Source organism: Parambassis ranga, chromosome 19, assembly GCF_900634625.1.
Source record: "Parambassis ranga chromosome 19, fParRan2.1, whole genome shotgun sequence".
Taxonomy (NCBI): domain Eukaryota; kingdom Metazoa; phylum Chordata; class Actinopteri; family Ambassidae; genus Parambassis; species Parambassis ranga.
In genome coordinates this window covers 4,267,409-4,290,940 of record NC_041039.1, presented here as the reverse complement: position 1 = coordinate 4,290,940, position 23,532 = coordinate 4,267,409, and the positions used below count along the sequence as shown (strand labels likewise).

The window sequence follows — 23,532 nt, the reverse complement described above, 5'->3', positions numbered from 1 at the left end:
TAAAATTAAAATTTTTCTCGGAAAACGCATTAGAAGAAAGTAATTTCCTACAAAAATAAACACATACACACTGTATAGTTTATTGTTTATTCAAAATATCGGATAATGTTGGAAATTTTATATTGCTTTCATTGTGGTATTCACTAAAAAACACATTTCTTCTTGTTTCCTTTGTGGATAAGGATAACTGTTTTCCATAGTAATAATAGAAAAAGCTTTAAAGAAAGAAAGAAAACAGATTTACTCATAACATATATAACCCAACATAACATAACACATATATACACTCTACAGCACTATAACTGTCCAAAACTATATACAGTAAAACGGAATTAATTACGGAATCAAATTCATTAAACGCACACTTGGCCGGCCGGAATAAACTAATTTAATTTGCTTTTATTTTGAAAACAATGACATAACGGAAGTAAACAGTAATCACGTTACAACCCGGAAGAATTGCCCTTCACTGATTAACGTTTGAATAGACAAGAATGACCAATTTATCCTCTGGAGAAACGATTAAACGCGATGCTGCAAACATCGTGCAGCCTCTTATAGTCATATTAGTGTGTTAATCTTTGGTCCTGGAGGTGGAGGCGGTCGAGTGTGAGTAGCAACGCCCTGATGCCAGCCAACCCGTCGGAGAAAAATATTCGCTGTTTACAAGTCGGCTGAGAGAAATTGTCTCCCCGCAGTGTGTCGTTAGCTAATTGTGCAGCTGTGTGTTTTTTTAAACGAGGAAAAAAAACATGGCTGAATTGCATGTTGTGGAACCGAGCGGCACTGGCACCATAGAACAGCCCGAGCACCGTGATGTTCGTGGCTCGGTGCGCCTGGCTTCGCCCACTCTCATGGTCCCGCCTCGGAGCAGCCAGCTCAGTCCTGGTGGGGTGTCGAGCGGTAGCGGCGGCAGGTCGGTGTTCGGATTTCCTGGTAAGAGTAATCCGAGCTCCCCCTCCGAACCGACGGATAAGCCTGGCTCTCGTTGGGTTCGGTTGAATGTCGGTGGGACCTACTTCATCACGACCAAACAGACCTTATGCAGAGACCCAAAATCTTTCCTTTTCCGACTGTGTCAAGAAGACCCGGACCTGGACTCGGACAAAGTGAGTCGGCTCATTCAAAAATCCAAAATACAACTAAACTATCCAAATAAAAGCACACAAACCATGAAGATAAGCTGCTAAACACACTGAAAAGGTGTCATAAATAAACATAAACTATGAAAAAATAGTAGTATAGTAACACTCCAGTATCCTGATAAGCTGTAGCATGCAGATGAAGTAAATCCAATTTTTCTTTAACTATAAAATCTTTATTTATAAGATAAATGTAATATACCTCCTTGCAGGATTGACACATTTACCGGTACATCTATAAAGCATTGCTGTCATTCGTGTGTCTGTCAATTTCTGGTCTGACATTATTACTATTTTCCTGTTTCTGCAAATTGGCTTGACAGTGAAGTGTCGTGTTCTTGCAGGATGAGACAGGAGCCTACCTGATCGACAGGGACCCCACATACTTCGGCCCCATCCTGAATTACCTCCGACATGGAAAACTGATCATGGATAAAAATCTAGCTGAGGAAGGTAAAGGACTTAACAAACACAATGCAGGGCAGTGTCTGTCAGTGATCGTCAAACATTAACGTGTAACCGTGTACACGTTGTGCGTTTCAGGTGTTCTAGAAGAAGCAGAGTTCTACAATATTGCGTCTTTGGTGAGGCTGGTGAAAGAGAGGATACGAGACAATGAAAACCGGACTTCTCAGGTGCGTAAAGTCAAACATTTCAAACTTTTCATTGTTAAAACAAAATATGCATGTTGTTTGAGTTGTTTTAGTAACTACTTGTGTGTGTCTGCTGTTTCCCTGGGAAGGGCCCTGTGAAGCATGTGTACCGAGTACTACAGTGCCAAGAGGAGGAACTCACACAGATGGTCTCAACCATGTCAGACGGTTGGAAGTTTGAGCAGGTGCAGAAATGCTTCTTTATTCCTGCAGGCACTTTTTATTTTATCTAAAATGTTCATCAGGAGATTTTATTACCAAAAATGGGGGTTTAAATATAAAGGTGTCAGTTTACTTAAAAGCTAAATTAGAATCCATCTGTTCAGAGGTGTTTTCAATTAATGAAAGATGTCAGTGAGTGTCCTGTTTCACTGAAACAACAGTGATCTATCACAGTCTGATCTTCACAACATGTCTTTGTAGAAGTGTATAATGACATAATCAAAGGACATTTCTGAGGACCTCATACAAATAGTTGTTGCTGCTCATCAGGCTGGAAAAGGTTACACAAGCATCTCTAAAGAGTTTGGACTCCACAAATCCACAGACAGACAGACAGACAGTGTACAAATGGAGGAAATTCAAGTCCACCAATCTACCACCAAAGATCACTCCAAAAACCAGTCATGTAACAGGCTGTAAGGTTACAAAGGAACACAGGGTAACCTGTAAGCAGCTAAAGGCCTCTCTCTCATTGGCTAATGTTAATGTTGATGAATCCACCATCAGGAGAACACTGAACAACCATGGTGTGCATGTCAGACCACTAACATGTGAGTAACATTTAAGCAAGATTAGCTTCACTAACACAGTCTCCGCACAATGCTATAGTGGCAAAAATCACAGCAAATGCTCAACCCAGCTGACATGAAACACAATGAAAATCTTACACAGTGAAATATTAAATGTAACCATATGAAACACTCGGGAAATTCAATAATTGTCCCAGACCGTGCAGTTGTGTGATTCCCATGCTACACCAGTAGATGGTGGCGTTGTGCCCTTTTCACCATCACTTTATATGGACTTATTTATCCCTTCACATGCATGTATTAATGCAAACATGTAGAAAATTCTACAGCGTTTACAAACTTTTGAGCAGCAGTGTATGTCAGTCATTGTTTCGAGTGTGGAGATACATAGATATACATATAATATTCCCGATCAAGTGCACAGAAGAGGCTGCAGATGTTCACTGTGTTGTTTGGAGTCACTTTTGTTACTTCTACTGCTGTCTTCATCCTCAGCTTATAAGTATCGGCTCCTCGTATAACTATGGCAACGAGGACCAGGCAGAATTTCTTTGTGTAGTTTCCCGGGAACTCAACAACTCCACCAACGGCATTGTCATCGAGCCCACCGAGAAGGCCAAGGTGAGTGAATGTTTCATCCTTGATAGACCCCAGTAACAACTGTATTTTGGAGTCTGGTGGTTTTGAACAAAGAAACTGAATAATCTCTTAGTTATGCTTTACCTGCAGCCAGTCATCGGCCTTCTGCTCACTTGTTTTATTTCTTATGCTCACACAGATCCTTCAAGAGCGAGGCTCGCGGATGTGAGGAGATCCTGAGCTAAACAACTTTGTCAACACCAACATGAACATGTTCTCCAGTTTTCATCAACCCCCCTCCTCCTCCACCCCCACCACCATCATCGTCATCAGTCCCCCTTCCCTTCTTCTCTGGCGTGCCTTTCCACAGCGGGGGGCTCCCCCAGTGCCCCTCCCCCCTTTCCTCCAGTGCTGCAGCACCATCCTGGCTTGTCTTCTAATTTCTTCTCCGCCACTTTAAAAGAGATGACAAGTACGTGGTTTTCAGCTTTTGTTGTCAGCACCGGTGGTGGTGGAGGTGCAGGCTATGGTGCTGATTGTAGCCTCTCATTGTCAGTGGATGGATGTAAATCATCATATCCATCCTGATCTTTGCTGCTGTTGTCAGCCCTGGATACATCCTCTCAATCTCACGCGTTTGGCTCTGTCGATTTATCAAACATCTCCTCAGGACACTTAAAGGACACAAAGGAATGAAAACAACTCCACTGACTGAGCCTCTCTCTCTCTCTCTCTCTCTCTCTCTCTCTCTCTCTCTCTGTACCTGAATCTGTTCATGGAGCGAGCGTTGACATCAGCAAACTGAGGCAGCAGGTGGAGGGCGAGCTGGAGCAGTTGCAGGTGGCGTGGTGCGGGATCCAATCCCTCTGTGTCAGCCAGCCTGGTGCAACATCTCCTCCACTCTAAGTCTTTAGAAACCAATTACACAAGTGAAGACAAACCACAAAATCCTGCTCCTCCTATTTCCTGATTTGGGCTCGATTCAATCTGCGAGAATTTCAAACGCAAAGGATTCAAAAAAACAGACTTGTGTACCATTTTCTCAAGGCATGTGAGGAATCTATATAAATCTATATAGGCTATATGATGAAACTATATGAAAAATTGAATGCAAACGGTGTAATTATTGATTTCTGTATTATAGTTGTCATATATTTACATATTCTGATGGGTGAGTCTATTTAAATGATGGAGAAAATATCAGTTTTTGTACCCAGTTCTCCCACCTGTTAACACGGGTGCGGGTTTGTGTATGCAGTGCCTCTGCTTTCTGTCCATAACTGAAATATCACAACTGCACGTTTTCTGTGGTGATCCTTCAACAAAAAATCTCTTAAATATCCTTCTTTGATCTAGTGCATATCTTACAATTGTAATTAGGGATAAGGAAAACTACTGTCATCGCCTGGCGTGGTGGGCGTGGCGTGGGGACGGACTGTATGCTGCCTCAAAATCCCGAAGCACCCTCCTCTCCCTGGCCTTGTGCTGTACTCTCATGCCAATATAACACTCACTTTGCAGCTGCCTGTTGTTGCCACTCCTTAACTTCTGATGACTTTGTTGTTTTCCATTCTGCAGCACCTGTAGCAGCCGCAGCGCAAGCTGAACTGTAAACCGCTTCACGCTAAAACGCCCTGAGAGACCTGAGCCTGCACTATCACAGACACAGTTACACATACCTGCCAGATAGGAAGTAGTGTCGTCACTTTCCTGAGCTTCAGAGCAAAAGCCTTTATATCAGACATTGTGAGGTTTCATTTCTGTACTAATGTGGCTGAAGTATATTTACACTCCATGCTAAGTTGCTGTGTGACCCTGCTGTTTTTGCCACGTCTTAACAACATATAGCTAGCTGCATGCATCTCTGATTTGAAATAGGCTTCTAATGCTAAGCATCTAAAAAGCCTAATTTTAGTGCAGTTTCTAGTGATGTTAATTTAGCACATTTGGACTTGGATCAGTCCAGAAAGTGGGTTCACAAAACATGTCCATATTATATTTGCTTATTCATAGGGTGTGAACACCTTTTTTTGCACATTTACTCATTTTTATAAATGTTGATTATGTTTTAAAAAATAATCAGTCACAGTGTGTTTAAGAGATGGAACATCGTTCAAATGCATCTCCAACAAAGTGTCCCAAGAATAACAATTTATTTATATATCAGAGAAAACCAATGCACTTATCTGCTTGTACCCTAACCCTAACCCTTGATACATTAACAATGATTTCATTAACAGTGACCATTTCTTTTTGATCAGCTTAACATTTCACTTTAGTAAGAACACTATGTGATGTTGTTACAGGTGTGAAAGCAGCTTTGCCATATCAGCAACTTACTGTAAACGTTTGAGCCACACATATCAGATGGAGATTTGAAACACTTCATGTCCATTTAAATCACTTCCTAAAGTCTTTCTCACTTTGATAACCCATCTTTTGTACAAACAAACAAAAAACATATTAGATGCCGTTAAGTCAAGCGTGAACAAAAAGTATGTTTAAATGAGAAAAAATAGTACCTTTACTCCCTGTTCAGTCACACCTTAGAGCTCTAACTTTGATGTGACTTCTTCTTTGTTGGGTTTTTTCCCCCTCTCGAGGGTGTATTGTGCAGTTTTGTTGTAATCGGAGTCATGAGCGGATGAAAAGTCCAAATGTCTCATGGAGGAACACTTCTTTTTTGCTCCCTTGTCGCCCTCTGGGTTCTCGCAAAGCACCTTGGGTGTTGTTTTCCTTTGTCCGTGTCCAGTGTTGTGCCTTTGACCTGTGTTGTGCACAGTTGTACTCCCCTCTTATCATCAGGTGCCTCTCATCTTTTAAAAAAAAACGCACCTGCATGAGGTTTAATGTATCCTACGGTCCTTGTTTTTTTTTTTGTTGTTGTTAGTGTTCCAGTAAGAGGCAAGCCAAACTATACAATTACCACTCACTTTATTTTCATGTCTCTTGTTATGTATACTTACAAACTGCTGCTTTCTGTGTGCCATTGCTTTGTTGATTCACAATCCTGGAGATACAAAATTGTGTCCATATCTGCTGTAAACACTTCTACATTGTTGTGTTTACAAGCACTACCAAATGATAGTAGGAAGACCAGTCGAAGCAGGTTCCTTGTTCTGCTTGTATCTTAGTAAACCTCCAGCAGTGCACTTGATATTTAAAGCTAAATTTGACTATAAACTCGCCATCAGGCAGCTTTGTTTTTTTTTCTTGAGTTGCATGCTAAAGCCACCTTTAATAATCCCATTTTTAGATGTTTGTAATCAACTTTTAAAGCACTTAATGTACCTTTGTGAACCTAGTTTGATCTTGAATGCATAGCTCAGTGGTTCTCAACTTAGTAAGAAGGTTAACAGTAAGTTTTTAAATTTGATTTTGCCATTTGATTAATTGTTTTAGTTTATTATATTACCCTTGTGTACTTGTGATTAATTCAATTCTTATTTGTGCTAATAAGCTATAAGCTAAACTATGGTAATCAACATGTGACACCTTGCTGTCATGTTATCTTTGTGCCAGTTAGCATGTTAGCTCAAAACCAAAACCAATGTGCCAAAAGTACATAGAGCAGTTTCCATGGCTATACTTTTAGCAGTGTGGCTAATGTTTCCATCACACATTGCTTTAGCTTGTGCTGAAATTTAAACATTAGCATGCTTATCATACTCCTGCTGACCATCTTAGTGGATTGTCTAATTATTCAAACTAAAGTGTTTTAGAGGTCAGTATGTTTATAAACTGATGCTCAAATTTAGCAACCCTGGTTCATATTAATAATCTGATATCTCATAATCTGATTACAATAATGGGTTTGCTGGCTAGTGTTAGCATGTAGCTAATAGCAGTGGTAATCATGAATGCTTCTCACTTTCTGGTGACTCTTCTGGTGTTTTGTGAATTACCAGAGTTCTTGATGAGATGTAAATAAATTATTTAAATAGGATGGGGGCGTTTGCTTAATTTGATTACATATGCAAAATTGATAGGGGATTAATGTTTTTATTTAAATGAACCACAAGCGTGAAAAAAAGTTGGGAACCACTGACCTAGCTGACCTTTGCAGTGTGATTATCTTTAATATCTGACTAAAACAACTTCTTTTTGGACAAAAACAATTTTGAAATTATTTGCTATTTTCATCTGCACTAGTTAGTCTACAAATAATGTGCAATGTTAACAAATCTGCAAAAAAAAATATATCTGTTGTTCGGGCACGTGAAAACATGAGAGCATGCGTTGTTCTAGAGATTATGATGTTGTGTACTGGATTTTGTCTGACCTCTGTGTTAGTGCAAAGTATATGTGATGCATGGTTGGGGGGGCAGAGGGACGGCATGGCTCTGTGTTTTGTAGGTGTAGATTACTTATATGGAACAGTCAGGTCTGCAATTAGACAAATTCTCTTCACACATGTTTTTTTGTTGTTTTTTGTACTCGTCATATCAGATTACCTTGAAAAGTGGATAAAGAACAGCTAGCTTTGAACTCAACTGGTCATTGGCTTATAGACCATTTTAACCCCAACATTCATTCAAAAAGCATTTATTTAAGCGACCTACAGGTCAACACAACATAAAAAGAGAGAAAGAAAAAGCTTTTTTTAAAAAATAAATAAATAAATAAAAAAATCACAATCATTTTGCCAGTTAATCTGTAAACACTTGCATGCGTTTGTGGACATGCATACTCATTTTAGATGTATTTGAAAATGTCACTGACTTACTTTGTGTTTATTTAACAACAGTATTGATGTCAAATGTGAAGTATTGTCAAATGGAGACTGTGGAGAAATGTTTGGAAGCTGACAAAACATTTCGTCTGATTGTTTTCACTTTAATTTATTTTATATATATTTTTTTTTAATTTTGTCTACTGATGTTGTTTCTTTACCTGTAACAAATTTTAACAAAACCCAGTCTGGTTTGTAATCATAAAAATGTGTCTGTGTTTTAAGACTGTGGCTCATTGACTAGTTATTGGATCTGTGGATGTGTGTTTTGAGGACAAAGATGGAGAGGCCAGATTGAGATAGTTTGGACATGTGCAGAGGAGGGACGGTGGTTATATTGGTAGAAGAATGGTGGCCAAAGAGGAGATATATGGATGTGCTAAGCGACAACATGACGTGTGAGAGAAGAGGAAGCAGTGGAAGTTCAGTGGAAACAGTGGAGACCCTTAAAGATAAGAGCCTAAAGGAGAAGAAGACACAATGTGTAGACAGCACAGGCCTCCAGTCTGACCTTGCACTGCATTCACTGTCTGAGGCTGTAATAATCCCTGGAGATTAAAAGGGACTGTAGGGTTTTAATGTGGAACAGTATCAAACAGCTGAGTAGTGATGAATATGACAGATAATGATTAATGTCTGATAAATAAGCATTTTTTTGTGTGTGATTGTGGTAACACATGTTTGTGTGTAAACAAACCAGCTTTCCCTAACTGCAGCTCCTATCTCCCTCTCAATCAGTCATAATGGAGATTTAGAGTTCAAGCGCAACTTCTTGACTGGAAGCTTTTATGCAGAGCTGGTGCCACTGGCATGAATATGGCATGGCGCCTAAGGAAAAATGCTCATAATGTCACATTGTTTGAAAGCCAATGAATTTCCCTTTAAAATGGTAAAAAAAAAGTATCCCCCTTGGGTGAAAGCTGCAGGCGTGAGAGCAGGTTAGACACAAAGACACCAGTTATTTTTCCCCTCCTCTCACTCTTACAATGACATCACTCACTCTGAGTCACAATACACACTAATGTTAAAATCTTAGGCAGCCCAAAAATGACCTGATTGTTGAACCACTTTCCAAGTTAAGTGGGTTTAAAGGGATCCTTCATTCACTTTGATGTGAAAAATCACTTTAGAAATGGTTGAATCATTCAAATAGTAGTAGTTTAAAAAGAGTTAAACACAAAGTTGAAATAGTCGAATGGCTGAACAGAATGATAGCTTATCTTATCTTATCTTATCTTATCTTATCTTATCTTATCTTATCTTATCTTATCTTATCTTCATGGTTTTGGTAGCTTACAGTATGAGTATAGTTAAAAGTTGGAGGAGTTAGGAGAAAATTCACATTTCAATTGGCTGAACATTTTAGAGAAAGGGTAATAGTTAAAAATGAAAAATAGGTAAAAAAAAAAGGGGGGGGGGGGGGGGTACAAGCACCTTAAAAAGGTCCTAAATGGGCTGAACAGTCTGGTAGTTGAACATTTTAATTGCACAAGTACGCAATTAAACTAATTAAAATAATTTAATGTGTACATTTACCTTTGGTTCATCATATGTCTCTTTGTTAATTCAAATAGAGAATATGATTTGTTTAAATATTTAAATATGAAACGTAAATGCAGCCAATCTGTACTGACGCTGATCCAGTGTTAGAGGACCCTCCCTCCCCCTTGATACCATTGCGGCTTCAGTGTTCAGTTCCTCGGGCTGCACACAGCGCCCTGGGCCCTGCGCAGCCCCGCATCCTTCCTTCATCCATCCCACCCTCCAGTCTCCGCCCACCGTGAAGCTCTGTGACGAGCAAACCCCCGGACCGCTGCTCCTGATCCGGCAGTCATAGAGGAGCGACCGACCGCGCCTTATGGTGCCGACGAACACTCTGCCACAGCGAAAACAGGCGAGTAAAGAAGCTTTTGTTTACATCCACACAGATCCGCGGCTTATGCTTCAATCGATTCCTCTTCGATACGGAAGTAGCGATTTCAATTGAATGTGAAGAATTTTCACTTGTCAGGATGTGTTTACAGTGATGGCAACAAAATATATTAATATGTCAAATCAGATGTTATCGTGTAGATCTACATGTTGTGTTTCTATATCCGTGTTTAAATACTGCACGACGTATCAAGCTGCCACATGGGTGAATGTAAAAAAGATAAAATAAAAATAAAAGCTTACTGAAATGTGGATAAAGTAGCTACTATCAAGACTAAAAAAATGTCAAGTCTGCAATAATTCATTTATAACCGCTGCACAGTGTTGACATCCCTCATGTGGGCTGTCCCACGGGAGAGCACAGCCCACTCAGCATCACCTTCATTTATCCAGAGACAAATGAAATGCTCCACACAGACTCTCCCTCACCTGTAGAAAACAATTTAGTGGTGTGCAGGGAGAGCAGGATGTCCTGAGGTGCATGCTGGGATATGTGAGGCCATTATTTCCTCCTACAAAAAGGGGATATTAATGCTTGACTACAAAGTGGTTCACATAATGTGTCAAAAATGACATGATAGAAATGATCATGATCATGATCATGATCAATGGAAATTACTATTGCAAATCTAACTAGGGCTGCGACAAAACTATTTTGATAATCGAATAGTTGCCGTTTATTTTTGGGATTATTCGAGTATTTGGATCACACGTAAATGTTGTAATTTTCGCATAAGTATGGCAGCAACTAATGACTATTATATAAAGTGGGCACCTACTTTGAAACACTAATTTGTCATTGCTTCATCTGCAGCCATCTCCATGCCTAGAGCCCTAGAAACCCCTAGATACCCTTGTGCTTTGTAAGTGTGTGTGTGTGTCCGCTCACCCATCCCAATATCGACCTGAAACCCATTACCACCAAATCTAAACACTTTCTCCACACCGACCTACAAACGGCTCATCCGGGTTTTGAACCCAGGGCCTCCTGCACCAATCATCCCGCTACGCCACCAGCCATCGAAACTATCTGTGCCGCAAATGTGTTACATTTGCATGCCATGCGACGTTGTCACTAACTAAATTAGTTGTTGATGCATTTTACCCTTGAATATTACTCGAGTACTCGACTAATCATTGCAGCCCTAAATCTAACCAGCTATTGGCTGCTGAATACATGAGAATGTGTCAGTTACTGCAGTCTCTGCCAGAAAATAACTGTTTAGCCCAATGTTGAATTTCACATAGCGTCTTTGCATGGTGGATTCCATGCTCTGAAATAACAAACAAAGCAGCATGTTTGACCCTGTGAGTTCTATTTTCAGGAATATAATCTCTGAAGGTGTTGCTCTGCTCAGTAGGAAACAGTATTACGTGTCTTTTTGTGAAATTCTGCAGGGAAATTTGAACAGAGGACTATTCATTCGGAGGGGTTTTCACAACGTCATGTTAGTCCCATGCTAGTCAGCGCATCTGTGTTTGTCTCTAAAACCCAATCACAACCTGAATGTGGGTAAAATCCTGGATGTGGACTAATTTTCTTCAGATAGTCCCCTTCATGGCCTGGTCTGCTGACTAAATAGCGATTCATGTAGGGTCAGACCAGAGAGAGAAACCAAGGGCCGAACTCACCAAACATCCTGAAGCTAAAAGTAGCTCTAAACTGGCTACAACATGTACTACAACATGATCAAATGTTGCCTTTTGCTGTCATAGGTCTCCTTGAAGGTTGCAGTGACATGGACAGCAGACAGAATTACACACCCTGCAGAGCTAACACAAGAGCCTTCCCTGACCTGCCAAGCAGAAAATGACTCAGAGAAATGGAATCAGGGGGACGAGTGATCACTGCCTCCGCTCGGAGGCCTCTAAGACATTTTTGGAGCAGGCCAACGGTACGGAGCACGATAAAGTTCAGGAGGACTGTGAATTTGAGGAGAGGGGTCAGGGAGGTGACCGGGGAGAGTCCGTGGCTGTAACAGGAGCAGGGGTCAGCGCTCCAGATGGCGGTTGGGGATGGGTGGTGCTGGTTGCCACCATCCTGGTCCTGGCTCTGACCCTGGCTTTTCCCTCTTGTGTGGGAATTTTCTACACCGACTTGCAAAATGAGTTTCACGCTTCCAACAGCGAAACCTCGTGGGTGCCCTCCATCATGACGTCAGTGCTTCATGCAGGAGGTAAAGCAGGAAATACTGTTATCTTCTAGTTAATCTGTAACATTGTGTGTACACATTATATCTCATTCTGCATCCACTCAACCAAGGAAATTCATTTAGATTATATAACAGTGCATTAGATATTTATGCTTAAAGTAATGACAACATTTGGAGCTGTGAAACCCAACACCAAGGATGTTAAGGTGCTCTTTAATATCTTGCTGTGTTAATTAAAAGAAGATGATGCAAGATTATAAAAGTTATAACTTGATTGTATACATTCAACACAGGTTTATACTGTATATGCACAGTATCGACCATTGATATGTTGGTAGCATGTTGCAATAATGGCAATGTCACAGTCTACCTAAACTACAGGCGAAGAGGTGAAAATTAACCTCTGTGCAGTTGTCACTAAAAGGAAACATATCAATATAGACCAGAATATTTTTTTGTACCAGCACGTAAACATGTTTATTTCTGCTGTAAAGTTGGGCATTTTTTAATATTTGAGTTTATGAGAATTGACTCATTTTTTTTTGGACCAAGCGCCTAGAGGCTACAGGGTGAACTGCAACTTTTATTGCTTCCATGCTGAATTCATGTCTCCTCTCCCTGGGGGGTTGCCGCTTGGTATTGACACAGGGTAATCCGTTCAGTCATATGCTTGTAACAAGGCAGACAAGGAACTCAAAGTAACATATTTAGGATAAAAATAGAATCATATTTAAAAAATGGAAACATTATGTGCAAACGGGGTGACACTCTTTGTCTGAGTACTCCAGACACACACATTATGACATGAATGACATATAAGACATGTGCAAAAGTGCAGGTCAGGTGTACCATGTTATTCCTTGTTGTCCTTCAGTCAGCTGCACAAAGTTAGTGATTTCAACTTCTATTATGAGCTTTATGTAAACTACATAAAGCATTGTGTGAATTTATGGGCATTGGGAATGCCTACAACTCAATAACTATTTGTATCTGTGTAGCAGAATGCTGAGTTTTATTCTAAAATCAGTGAAAAATGGAATGTAGTAGCCTACTTTCACATTAGCTAATTGGAATGCTATAAATCACACCTTTTCCAGTGTAGAGAGATTAGAAACAGGTTCTTTGAAAGAGATATCTAGATAAGTGCAAATAACACAATCAGTGATTCAATTTTTAAAAACAGGGGAAGGTTGATGCTTTATAAGAATGCCTTGATAATGTTCCTCTTTTCCTTTCCACCTCTTCTCCATGTTTAACATTTACTTAGGAAAATGGATTAGATGTATGAACAGTGTGGTTATAGACCCCTAAATATGTACAGTGGGTGTTGTCGCTTTAAATAACAGGCATGTTTTAATGAGCTTCACCTTAGGGATACCTGGATGGACAGAGTGTTTGGCAGTCACAGTTCTCATGGATTTTAGAGACTATGAAGGATGTTGAACCTGAGCTTGAAACACATGTGACAGGTTTGTCTTTGTCTCACCTCTCTGCTGGAATGAAGACTGTACAGTTGCATAAAAAATAGTGTAAGTAGATCAATATTTAATGTGACTTTGAACCTTTCAAACAGAGTTGTCTCTGTTATACCATCAATATCTTGCAGCTGTGTTGCCAAACAGAAAAGTCAGACAGTGATAAATTTAACACCTCTCTCTCTCTCTCAGTGTGACCTTTTAGCATCTAGTGCTCAGACTTTCACACAAACAATGTGAAACTTCCCTCTTCCGGCAGAGATGATTGATGACATTTTAAATGGGAACATTTGTTCTGCACTGGAAACACGATATATTTTTAATCTCCCTGAACTGATCTGAGTTTTATGGGTCAACAAGCTCCACTGTGTCAGATACACACACAGATACCGAGGAGTTAAGTAATAGAGCATACCTTCAGCTCTTAGAAAGGTTATTCAGCCACATGAGTAATGTGAAACGCGCAGCCGGATTAAGAAACCGCTCTCGCCGTGTAATCCTTTGGCCGCTTTTTCTCTGGTATGCATTAAACTTAAGAGCTTTATCCACAGGTCCCTTCTGCAGTGTGCTGGTGGAGAGATTTGGCTGCCGGGCAACAGTCATGTTGGGTGGAGTCTTGAGTGGGCTCGGAATGGCAGCAAGTTCATTTACCCGCTCCATCGCAGAGCTTTACATCACCGCCGGGGTCATAACAGGTCAGCAAACACTCAGCAGATTTATGATAGCAGCTGTACCTGATGGTTACGCACTGTTTACTACCTGCCCAGACCCAGGGGCCAGCTGGGAAAGACATGCGGACCACTCTGAAAGTATCTTTTTGCATCAGTTTCTCCTCAAAAGTTCCTCTCAAAATTAGTTAATACACGTATTGTACCCACAAATTAATTTCAGTTTATGACAATTTTTTGCATCATTGCAGGACTTGGTTTCTGCTTTAGCTTCCAACCAGCTGTGACAATCCTGGGTCACTACTTTGTGCGTCGCCGTGCGTTCGCCAACGCCATGTCGTCTACGGGCACAGCTCTGGGACTGTGCATTCTGCCTTTCCTAGGAAACTATCTCCACACAGAGCTCGGCTGGAGGGGAAGCTTCCTGGTCCTAGGGGCTGTTCTTCTCAACTGCTGCGTGTGTGGAGCTGTGATGAGACCCATCCAACCCGCCAGAAATCGAGGCCAGCCGCTGATGAATTGCGGACCCCTTCCTCCCAACGAGGAGAACGAGAAGAACAAAAAAGGGAGGATGAGGACAGTGTGGAGCTGTGTCTCGGCTTCGCTGAGCAAATACATGGCCTTTGATCAGTTCTGCAACAACTCACGTTACTGTGTGTTTTCCATCGGCATCACCTGGATGATGCTCGGGTTTGTCGTGCCTTTGGTGTACCTGGTTCCCTACGCCACAGCCAACAACATGGAGCAGAACCAGGCGGCGCTCCTGCTCTCCATCCTGGGGATCGTCAACATCGTGGTGCGACCTCCAATTGGCATCATCTTCAACATGCCCTGGTTCAAAGGGCGACACATATATGTGTTCGCCTCAGCTCTGCTGGTCAACGGCCTCAGTAACAGTATCTGCTGCATCGGACCCACCTTTCCCGTGCTGCTGAGCTACGTGGCGATCTACGGGCTGTCTATGAGCGTGGTGGGATCCCTGATGTTTACTGTCCTTATGGACATAGTGGAGATGAGTCGCTTCCCCTCTGCTCTGGGCCTCCTTGCTATCATGGAGAGCATCACATTGCTCATTGGGCCTCCACTAGCAGGTAATACACACATGATCACACATCTATCTATCTAGAAACATGCACTAGGGGACATATATATATATATATATATATATATATATATATATGTGTGTGTGCACTAGGGGACACATATATATATATGTGTGGACACATATATATATATGTGTCCCCTAGTGCATGTTTCCACTTGTGTGCCACATGAAAAGCAGAAAAAAAGCTGCTGCAGGCCGTTCTGGTAAATAACAGTGCTCGCTCTGTCAATCGCTCAGTGCACAGGGAACAAAAACAAAATGTACACGCTTCATTGTGAACTTAATATGGCTGCAGAGCGTGTTGAAAGGGCAGAGGCTGCCTCTGTCTCAAATGACAGTATTGCTGTGTTTGTATGACTAGCCTCTAGCTGACTACAGCACTTCTGTTTTACTCATGCATCTGACCTGTTTTGATGGTAAACAAAACCATAAAAATGATGAGGTAATCAGCTGCTCACCAGTTCACAACAACTTCTCAGTTTCAGCTTTTGATATCATGATTTTATCATTTTGGCTCCATTTTTTGATGAATACATATTTGCACAGTGACTAAGAGCCACTATGAACGGATGATTTTTATTATGTTTTTACATCAAAAGATTTAAAAGACAATCTACTAAAAAATGTGTGACCTGCTGACACGGTAATGTTTTTACTTTTTTTAGGAATCTTGGTTGACAGAACAGGACAGTATTTCCGGGTTTTTTTTGCCTGCAGTGCCGTTGTTGCCTCATCTGCAGTGTTTCTCATGGTGTCCTTCTGCTGGCTGGATAAAAAAGAGAGAGAGGCATTAAAGCACGGTCAACCCGCCCCTCAGCCCGACCCCTCGAGGCCTGCTGCTGTGGACATCGTTCCCGGGTGTCAGTATAGCAGCGTGCCCACAGAGGGAGACAGAGACAAAGCCTCTGCTAACGGGGCAGAGTACATCACCAGCGTCTGAACCTGCTCACACTGTGTGTCACCTTTAACAGACATCACACTCTGGGCCAGGCAGTTTTGCAAACAGTTCCTAATGTGTCATGGTGTGCCAGATGTTGCAAAGTTTACTTTTCTTCTCCGGGGTCACACTGACAGCACACCTCCCTCCATCTGCCACGGGCCGTCATAAATGTCACAGCAAATACTAGCCTGCACTGTTTGTCAAGATTTACCTACCAAAATCAACACATGTGCACTTATGATGTGATTGTACTGTTTATTGTAAAAATGCTGCTGATTTATCTGTGTGATCACACAATCTTATCACTCGGTCAAGCCAAGATATTCAGAATACATGATCAATTTGTTGAGGGAATCACACATAATCATTTGCTGAAATAGTTTAGAAATGTTTTTTTCTTTTTATTTTATGTGTCATGAGCTTACATGGAGAGGGACACTTATAAATACAGCAGAAGATACTAAGCAAACTGAGCAGAAATATCAGTGGGAGTGAAACAAAAGGAGCATTAAGTGTTTTCTAATGAGCTAAAAGATAAGGCATTGTTTTTCAAACAGTGTTTGAATGTACATTTTCTTTATAAAGCCATTATCAGCTCAATAACATGCAGATCTAATTATAGATTCCTATTTTTGTTGTTGTAGTTGTAAACAAATCTCCAAAAACCCAATTATGTGTCATCAACCTGGTACAAATAATGTACCACAAGCCTTACCCTTTGAACGCGTACAGATAAATAACCGGTAATGTAGGCCTTTCTGAACAAGGTGTAGAATAGCATAGTATTCTTATTCTTCAACATGTTAAACATATCCTTTCAAACAAGCTGAGCATTTTACACATACTGTATGTTGATGCTTTAGGTCACTGAAGGCAGATATAAAAAGTCTGTTTGTCATTTATTGTTTTCTGTATATTAATATGTACTGTAATAGCAGTAAATTAATCATTTTAGCATGCTAATGGAAAAGTGCCTTTCTACAAAGCTAATCTTATTTATCAAAGGTGACCTACAACCACCAGGATAATTTCAGGAACACGTAGTTACATCAGCTCCTTACAGATTTTGAAGTATTTTACAAAGGCACTGAGAAGTCAGCAGTTCACTTATCACCAAACATCTGATCCAATCAGACGGTGAGATGATCACAGGTTGGAACAAAGATATTTTATGTCACAACTGACTGATAAATTAAAAACACTTTTCAGGTATAAGCTGTAAACAAAGGTGTACCAGAGACCTCTTTGCCATGGGCAGGTTTATTAGTAACTAAGAGTCTCTTGCTTCGGGCCAAATTATATCTTTATTATAAATTCTTTATTTATACATTATGATCAGGGGGAAAATAAATGTTTAAATATCAAGAGGGCTGTGTCTCCTGTGATTTTTTTAATTTTTGTATTTTGTATCCCTATTCTTATATATCTCCCAAGTGAAAAATAAAACAAATGATTTAAATCATAACAATTTTCAATATCAATTTTTTAATAAAATCAATATTTTACGTATATTATAAAGTATTTATATAATAAAGAAATTATTTATAAATATTTTATTTTTTATTGTAAAAAATGCCACCAAACGTTGGAACAAATAAAATAAACAGGCTATATATTGTTTTATTTTTAGTGTTACTAGTTGATTTGGAAAATATTACTGGACAAATGTATATTTCGTGCCTTTATTTTGGAAAGACTACTTCCGGAGGAAGTTTGTTCTTCAGGTACCTTCAAAAGTGACACACAAACATAGTTTAATGTTACAGAGAGAGCAACAACAAAACTGAGTTTGACATTTGTCAACTGGACATCTGTCTTTAATTTTGTGTTTTAGAAACGTAAAGAAAACGCACAGCTGGAACCTGAAACTATGCGACACACTGAAAGTGAAACTGCAACGCAATGAAACAACCCACAGCGTGTTAGCTAGCGATGGACTGAGGAGGAGAAACACGGTAAGATGTCCACATTTGTCCCAATAACTTGACAGATATGTGTGTCACAAGTATAGGTAAATGTAAATAAGCAGTGGAGGTGTGACGGATGTATTATTATTAGCTTGGCATTAGCTTAGCCACGCGCATTTGCTCACAGCTGTAGTGTTTTTTTAATGACAGATATGTGAGTGGAAGGCTCACGTTTCCTAGCTGAACAGTATTAACAAGCAAATGTATTTAATCAAACTCAGTTGAACTGCTACGTCTACTCCACCGCATCGCAAATTCATGTTGATGTAAACTACTTGTGTGTTTTTGCTTAGCAGCTATCACATTTGTTGTTCCAGGATGAGTCTCGGGTTCCTGCAGTCCGCCCGTCCACCAGAAGAAAATGAGTGAAGTGACAATATGTGGATTATTTATCCTTCTTTTTGATGTGGTCCTGTGTTCAGCTCCGTGGGCTGGGCTGCTGCTGCTGCAGTGCTCCAGCTGGGGAGGCCTGGCAGGTGTGTGGGCCTTTGGGGCAGTGAAGCTAGTTTCCCTGCATGTTTTCACCTTCGTTCTGACTGATGGAAAGCCCCAGCCTGAGCTCCTCAGGTTGGTGCTTCTCCTCTGCCTCCTTTCCCCTGTGTTTGAAAGTGGACGGTTCCTTATGGCTCCTCCCTCAGAGCCATACACAGGACCGTCTCCTGACCTCACCAGGCTAGTCCTGGGTCCGATGGCTTCATTGCTGGCCTGTGTGGTTTGGGAAAAAGGCCTCTGTGGAAAGACAAAAAAGAATGACAGTATGCCAGATGCCAGGCGGCTGCTCATAAGGATGCTGAAGTACTTCAGACCAGATAGTCTTTACCTGGTTGCAGCTTTTGGTTTCCTCATCTTAGGTGTCATCTGTGAGTGTGAAATAGCGACTAACATAAATAAAACAAGCATATACAATGCAGAAAATGACCTTGTTTAGTTTATCTGTGTCTTTCATAACAGGTGATACCTTTATCCCATTGTATCAGGGGAATGTAATTGACATGCTGCGTGGTCAAGCGGTTCAGTCCAGCTTGGGTTATGCGATTGGAGAACTGGTACTCTTCTCACTTGGAAGGTGATTAAGCCAAACAGTACCTGTCTTCATTGATTTCTTTCATTGATTTCTTTCATTGATTTGTGTTTTTCCCTCCATCTTTGCAGTGCGCTGTTTTCTGGTTTGAGAGGAGGTCTCTTTATGTGCACTCTGGCCCGACTGAACAAAAGACTGAAGCATCTGCTGTTTCACAGCCTCCTGCAGCAGGAAGTGCACTTCTTCGAGGAGAATAACCCAGGTGAGGGGAGTAGATCTGACATATCTGTTCAGTTTTTTGTGGCAGAGTTTAACCAAAGTTCAAACGGTTTTTTGAACCCTAGTTAATTAATTATAAAAAAAAATAATTAGTTATATTATATTATTAGTTATTTAAAACCATCCAGATTGTTCTGATGTGAGAAATATTAGATTCCAGTTATATAATTCTTTAGAAAAATGACCCAATATTACATTTCTGGTTGAGGTTACCCTGTGTTCCCTTGTAACCTTGCAGCCTGGGTGATCTTTGGTGATAGATCGGTGGACTTGAATTCCCTCCATTTGTACACAGTCTGTCTGTCTGTCTGTGGATTTGTGGAGTCCAAACTCTTTAGAGATGCTTGTGTAACCTTTTCCAGCCTGATGAGCAGCAACAACTGTTTGTATGAGGTCTTCACAAATGTCCTTTAATTATGTCATTATACACTTATTATACACTACAAACACATGTTGTGAAGATCAGACTGTGATAGAAACAGGACACTCACTGACTTCTTCCATTGATTGAAAACACCTCTGAACAGATGGACCCTAATTTGGCCTTCGAAAAAAACTAATTCTAATTCTAACTAATCCTATATGTTCACTTACGTTTACCACGCACAAATATGTAATATTGTTATTTAAATAATTCATTTTTGTTTATATCTGTCTTTCCTCTGTTTCATCTACAAGGTCGTCTTTCCTCACGTCTGCACTCTGATGTGGACAGGATGGGCCGCACTGTTGCATTGAATGCTAACGCAGTTGTTCGCAGCTCAGTGAAAACCAGCCTCATGCTCATGGTGATGCTAAGTCTTTCCTGGGAGCTCACTGTGCTCACTTGCATAGAGATGCCACTCTTGGCCATACTGCAGAACAAATACAGCACCATGTCCAGGGTAGGTGTGATGAGACTCGCCCTGGACTTCGATGGAAAAAAAATCATCACAAAATAAATCATATGGCTTAGTAAAGTTTATTGTACTTGCAAGTGGAACACATTGGAGGCAATCCGTCATGTTGACGTTTCTTGATGTTTTCTTTGTCAAACAGGAGTTTAAGGATGAGATTCAGGATTGCCACGCTCAGAACAAAGACCTGGCATCACAGACAATCGGTGGGATTCGAACAGTGCGCAGCTTCAAGGCAGAGAAAGATGAACTGAGGAGGTATAATAAAGCTCTGGACCACTTGGGCGCCATCAACAGACGTAAAGCAGTCTACAGTGCAGTCTTCCTCTTAGTACGGAGGGTAAGGTGGAAGTAGCTCTGCATTGATATCCTCAACAGCTGGCAGTGCAATAATACAGAAGTTCTGTGTGTTCTGTGTGTGTGGTCAGCAGCTAGGAGAGTTTTTTTCACCAGTGCTGGTAAACACATGCAGGCTGTGGGAGCTGGCTGGGAGAGAGGGGGCAAAAAGATACAGAGTACCAAATCCGCAAAGTGTAACTAAATACATTTGTTCCATTCAGCTGGTGACTCTGGCGATAAAGATACTCATGCTGATACAGGCACGCAGTCTTATCTTGTCCGGTCGGCTCAGCATCGGCAGCCTTGTGTCCTTCTTTTTGTACCAGAAGCCCATGTCAAACAGTCTAAGGGTGAGCTGAGGCACAGCTTATTTTAGTAGTAAGTGATACATAATGGCTGTTGCTGATTAAGGTTTATTTTTATCACAGGAGATCTTGTATTGCTACGGAGAGACAGTGTCCACAGTTGGGGTCATCTCTAAAGTGTTCAGCTATCTCGACAGGACACCAAAATGCAAGAAGGAGGGCGAGTTAGCTCCTGAGAAGCTGGAGGGAGGAATCGTTTTCCAGAATGTTACCTTCAGCTATCACTCAGCTCCTGATAAACCAGCGCTGAAAGTAACTGAAAGCTGGTACTTTGTATTCTACTGTGCATTCAAAATGGATAAACATTAATCCATCAACATGTCCTCTCCAGTCAGTTTCATTGAAACTGCAGGCGGGGAAGATGACAGCACTGGTGGGTCCATCTGGCGGTGGAAAGACTTCCTGTGTCAGCCTCCTCAAAAGGCTGTATGACCCAGATGAAGGGCAGATCCTGCTGGATGGAGAGCCGCTGCACCATTACAAACAAAAATACCTCCAGCAAAAGGTAGCAGCCCAGTGGAATGAGCTTTGAATCACTTCAACACATAAAATATTATAATAATACTGATGTGTTCATTTACACATTTTTAGGTAGCCCTCGTTTCCCAGAATCCTGTGCTGTTTTCTGGTACTCTGAGATACAACATCACATATGGCCTGACCAACTGCACTCTTGAAAAGGTGGAGGAAGCAGTAAAGAAGGCCAGCGTAGATGACCTTGTTTCTGAAATGAAGGACGGATATGACACAGGTGACTCACACATTTGACAAAGTCATTTTTGTTAGTATTTGATTGGTAGATACCAGTGGTGAATGACAGGAAACAACAGGGAGTCAGGATGACACAGAGTAAAGGCTGCTCTACAGAGTCTTTAAATTCTTTTTAGTCTAGGTGAAGTCATTATATGACTATCTGATCATAGTGGGTCGTAGTATTAAGCAGCTGCAACCTCAAACAAACGATAACATAAAACTTTTTTTTCTATTGTTCCATTATTTATCAAAACTGAAGCCTAAAAAAATCCTATATGCAATACTGCATTCCCTCTTATTGGTTGTATCCGAAATCACTCACCCACTCCCTACTCAAATTAAACGAGCCGATCTCTGCCGGCTAAACAAACTACGTTGTTAGCAATTATAATTTGTGTTGTTATAGCTTAATAAATCCCATGCTTTTTGCCAGTCTGCGCAATGCATGACGGTACATATTGCTAATTGTAGTGACCATCGGACACTACTTTTCATGATGCATTGTGGGATACATTGAGGGCCCTAAATGGGGTCTATAATTTTTTTAAGTATTAGGACAGCACCACAAAATAGTGAGGGCACTATATAGGGCCATATATAGTGATTAGGAAGTGATTTTGGACACAGCCTCTGCTTCTTTAGGATTTAATTGTGTGAGCTGCAGCAGGTGCTGCTGATGATCAGTCCTTGATGAATTGATCATCAGCAGGTGTACAGACCTCTATAAAACAGACATTCAGGTGTCTTTTAAGCAAAACACTAGTGGAACAATTTCCAATGGACACATGAGACCAAAGTGGAGTTGTTTGGTCTTAATGCTCACCACTATGTCTGGTGAAGCATTTCAGCGGAAACACCTCATAAACACTGTCAAGCACGGTGGTGGAGGACTGATGGTTTGTTTTACAGCCACGGAATATGTTATAAACAAGTTAAAAGCTTTTTATAGGAGATGTGTTGAGAGGAAGGTTTATAACTTAGTACTGTACTCAAGCTGTTTCTGATATGCAGCCAATAAAGCCAGTTTTGTTGTTTTTTTTCAGATATTGGAGAGGGTGGAAGAAATCTTTCAGAGGGACAGAAGCAGTGCATTGCTATTGTCAGAGCTATGGTTCGCCAGCCACAGGTTATCATACTGGATGAGGCTACCAGCAAACTGGATGTTCAGACACAGAATTCTGTAAGTAAAGCTGCAGGGTTTACACCTTAAAACTGGAATATCTACCGTACTGTTTTCTATCATGGCCCTGCTCTGCTAGCTATACACCAGCTCACACATCTTACTTCACAGGTGCTGCAGGGGATTCTGGCTCCAGGCCAGACTGTGCTGGTTGTGGCACATCAGCTGAATACTGTGGAGAGGGCAGATCACATCATCTTTTTAGAGGATGGAAAGGTTGTTGAGGAAGGGACGCACCAAGAGCTCATGGTGAAAAGAGGACGCTACTATCGTTTAAAGGAGGAACTGTTCTTTTAGTGCAGTGGGGAAAGTAGTGAGAATCATGTGGTCGAAATATTCCTGTTCTCACCTTGTGATGTAAAATACATTGACAGCTTGATGTCATTTAACTGATGCAAAAAAAATAACTTCTGTGTTTTTAATGATAAACTCCACTTATTAAAAAAAACATTGTTTCTCTTTTTCATGCTGCATTTATTGATCATTATTTTTTTATGTAAGATTACAGAAATAACACATTTCAAGAAGAAAAAAGGTATAGGTCTAAACACAGAAGCAAAACAACAACAAAAAAATATATAATAATAATAAGGAAGGGAAA

The 23,532-nt window shown here is 40.8% G+C and overlaps 3 protein-coding genes across 4 annotated transcripts; all 3 read left to right on the top strand.

The window, feature by feature from the left end:
* Positions 1-438: 438 nt before the first annotated feature.
* On the top strand, positions 439-7,286 carry kctd2 (potassium channel tetramerization domain containing 2). The gene is made up of 6 exons (XM_028431416.1): positions 439-1,109; positions 1,487-1,595; positions 1,686-1,777; positions 1,885-1,980; positions 3,043-3,168; positions 3,326-7,286. The coding sequence occupies exons 1-6, from the start codon at positions 753-755 to the stop codon at positions 3,353-3,355; spliced, it is 810 nt and encodes a 269-aa protein (XP_028287217.1). The 5' UTR covers positions 439-752; the 3' UTR covers positions 3,356-7,286.
* A 2,260-nt stretch (positions 7,287-9,546) lies between these two features.
* On the top strand, positions 9,547-17,500 carry slc16a5a (solute carrier family 16 member 5a). The gene is made up of 5 exons (XM_028431821.1): positions 9,547-9,752; positions 11,507-11,967; positions 13,970-14,113; positions 14,338-15,177; positions 15,857-17,500. The coding sequence occupies exons 2-5, from the start codon at positions 11,601-11,603 to the stop codon at positions 16,129-16,131; spliced, it is 1,626 nt and encodes a 541-aa protein (XP_028287622.1). The 5' UTR covers positions 9,547-9,752; positions 11,507-11,600; the 3' UTR covers positions 16,132-17,500.
* Positions 17,501-17,838: 338 nt separating this feature from the next.
* Positions 17,839-23,365, top strand: tap2t (transporter associated with antigen processing, subunit type t, teleost specific). 2 transcript variants are annotated; one of them, XM_028432089.1, is made up of 13 exons: positions 17,839-17,855; positions 17,966-18,086; positions 18,416-18,958; positions 19,050-19,164; positions 19,251-19,381; positions 20,077-20,282; positions 20,437-20,634; positions 20,855-20,983; positions 21,062-21,250; positions 21,330-21,503; positions 21,590-21,749; positions 22,795-22,931; positions 23,043-23,365. In XM_028432089.1, exons 3-13 carry the CDS (start codon positions 18,460-18,462, stop codon positions 23,226-23,228), a joined length of 2,124 nt encoding a protein of 707 aa, XP_028287890.1. In that variant the 5' UTR covers positions 17,839-17,855; positions 17,966-18,086; positions 18,416-18,459; the 3' UTR covers positions 23,229-23,365. The 2 variants fall into 2 exon arrangements, with proteins under 2 accessions (XP_028287890.1, XP_028287889.1); XM_028432088.1 differs by lacking the exon at positions 17,839-17,855 and having other exon boundaries at positions 17,862-18,086.
* Positions 23,366-23,532: the final 167 nt, after the last annotated feature.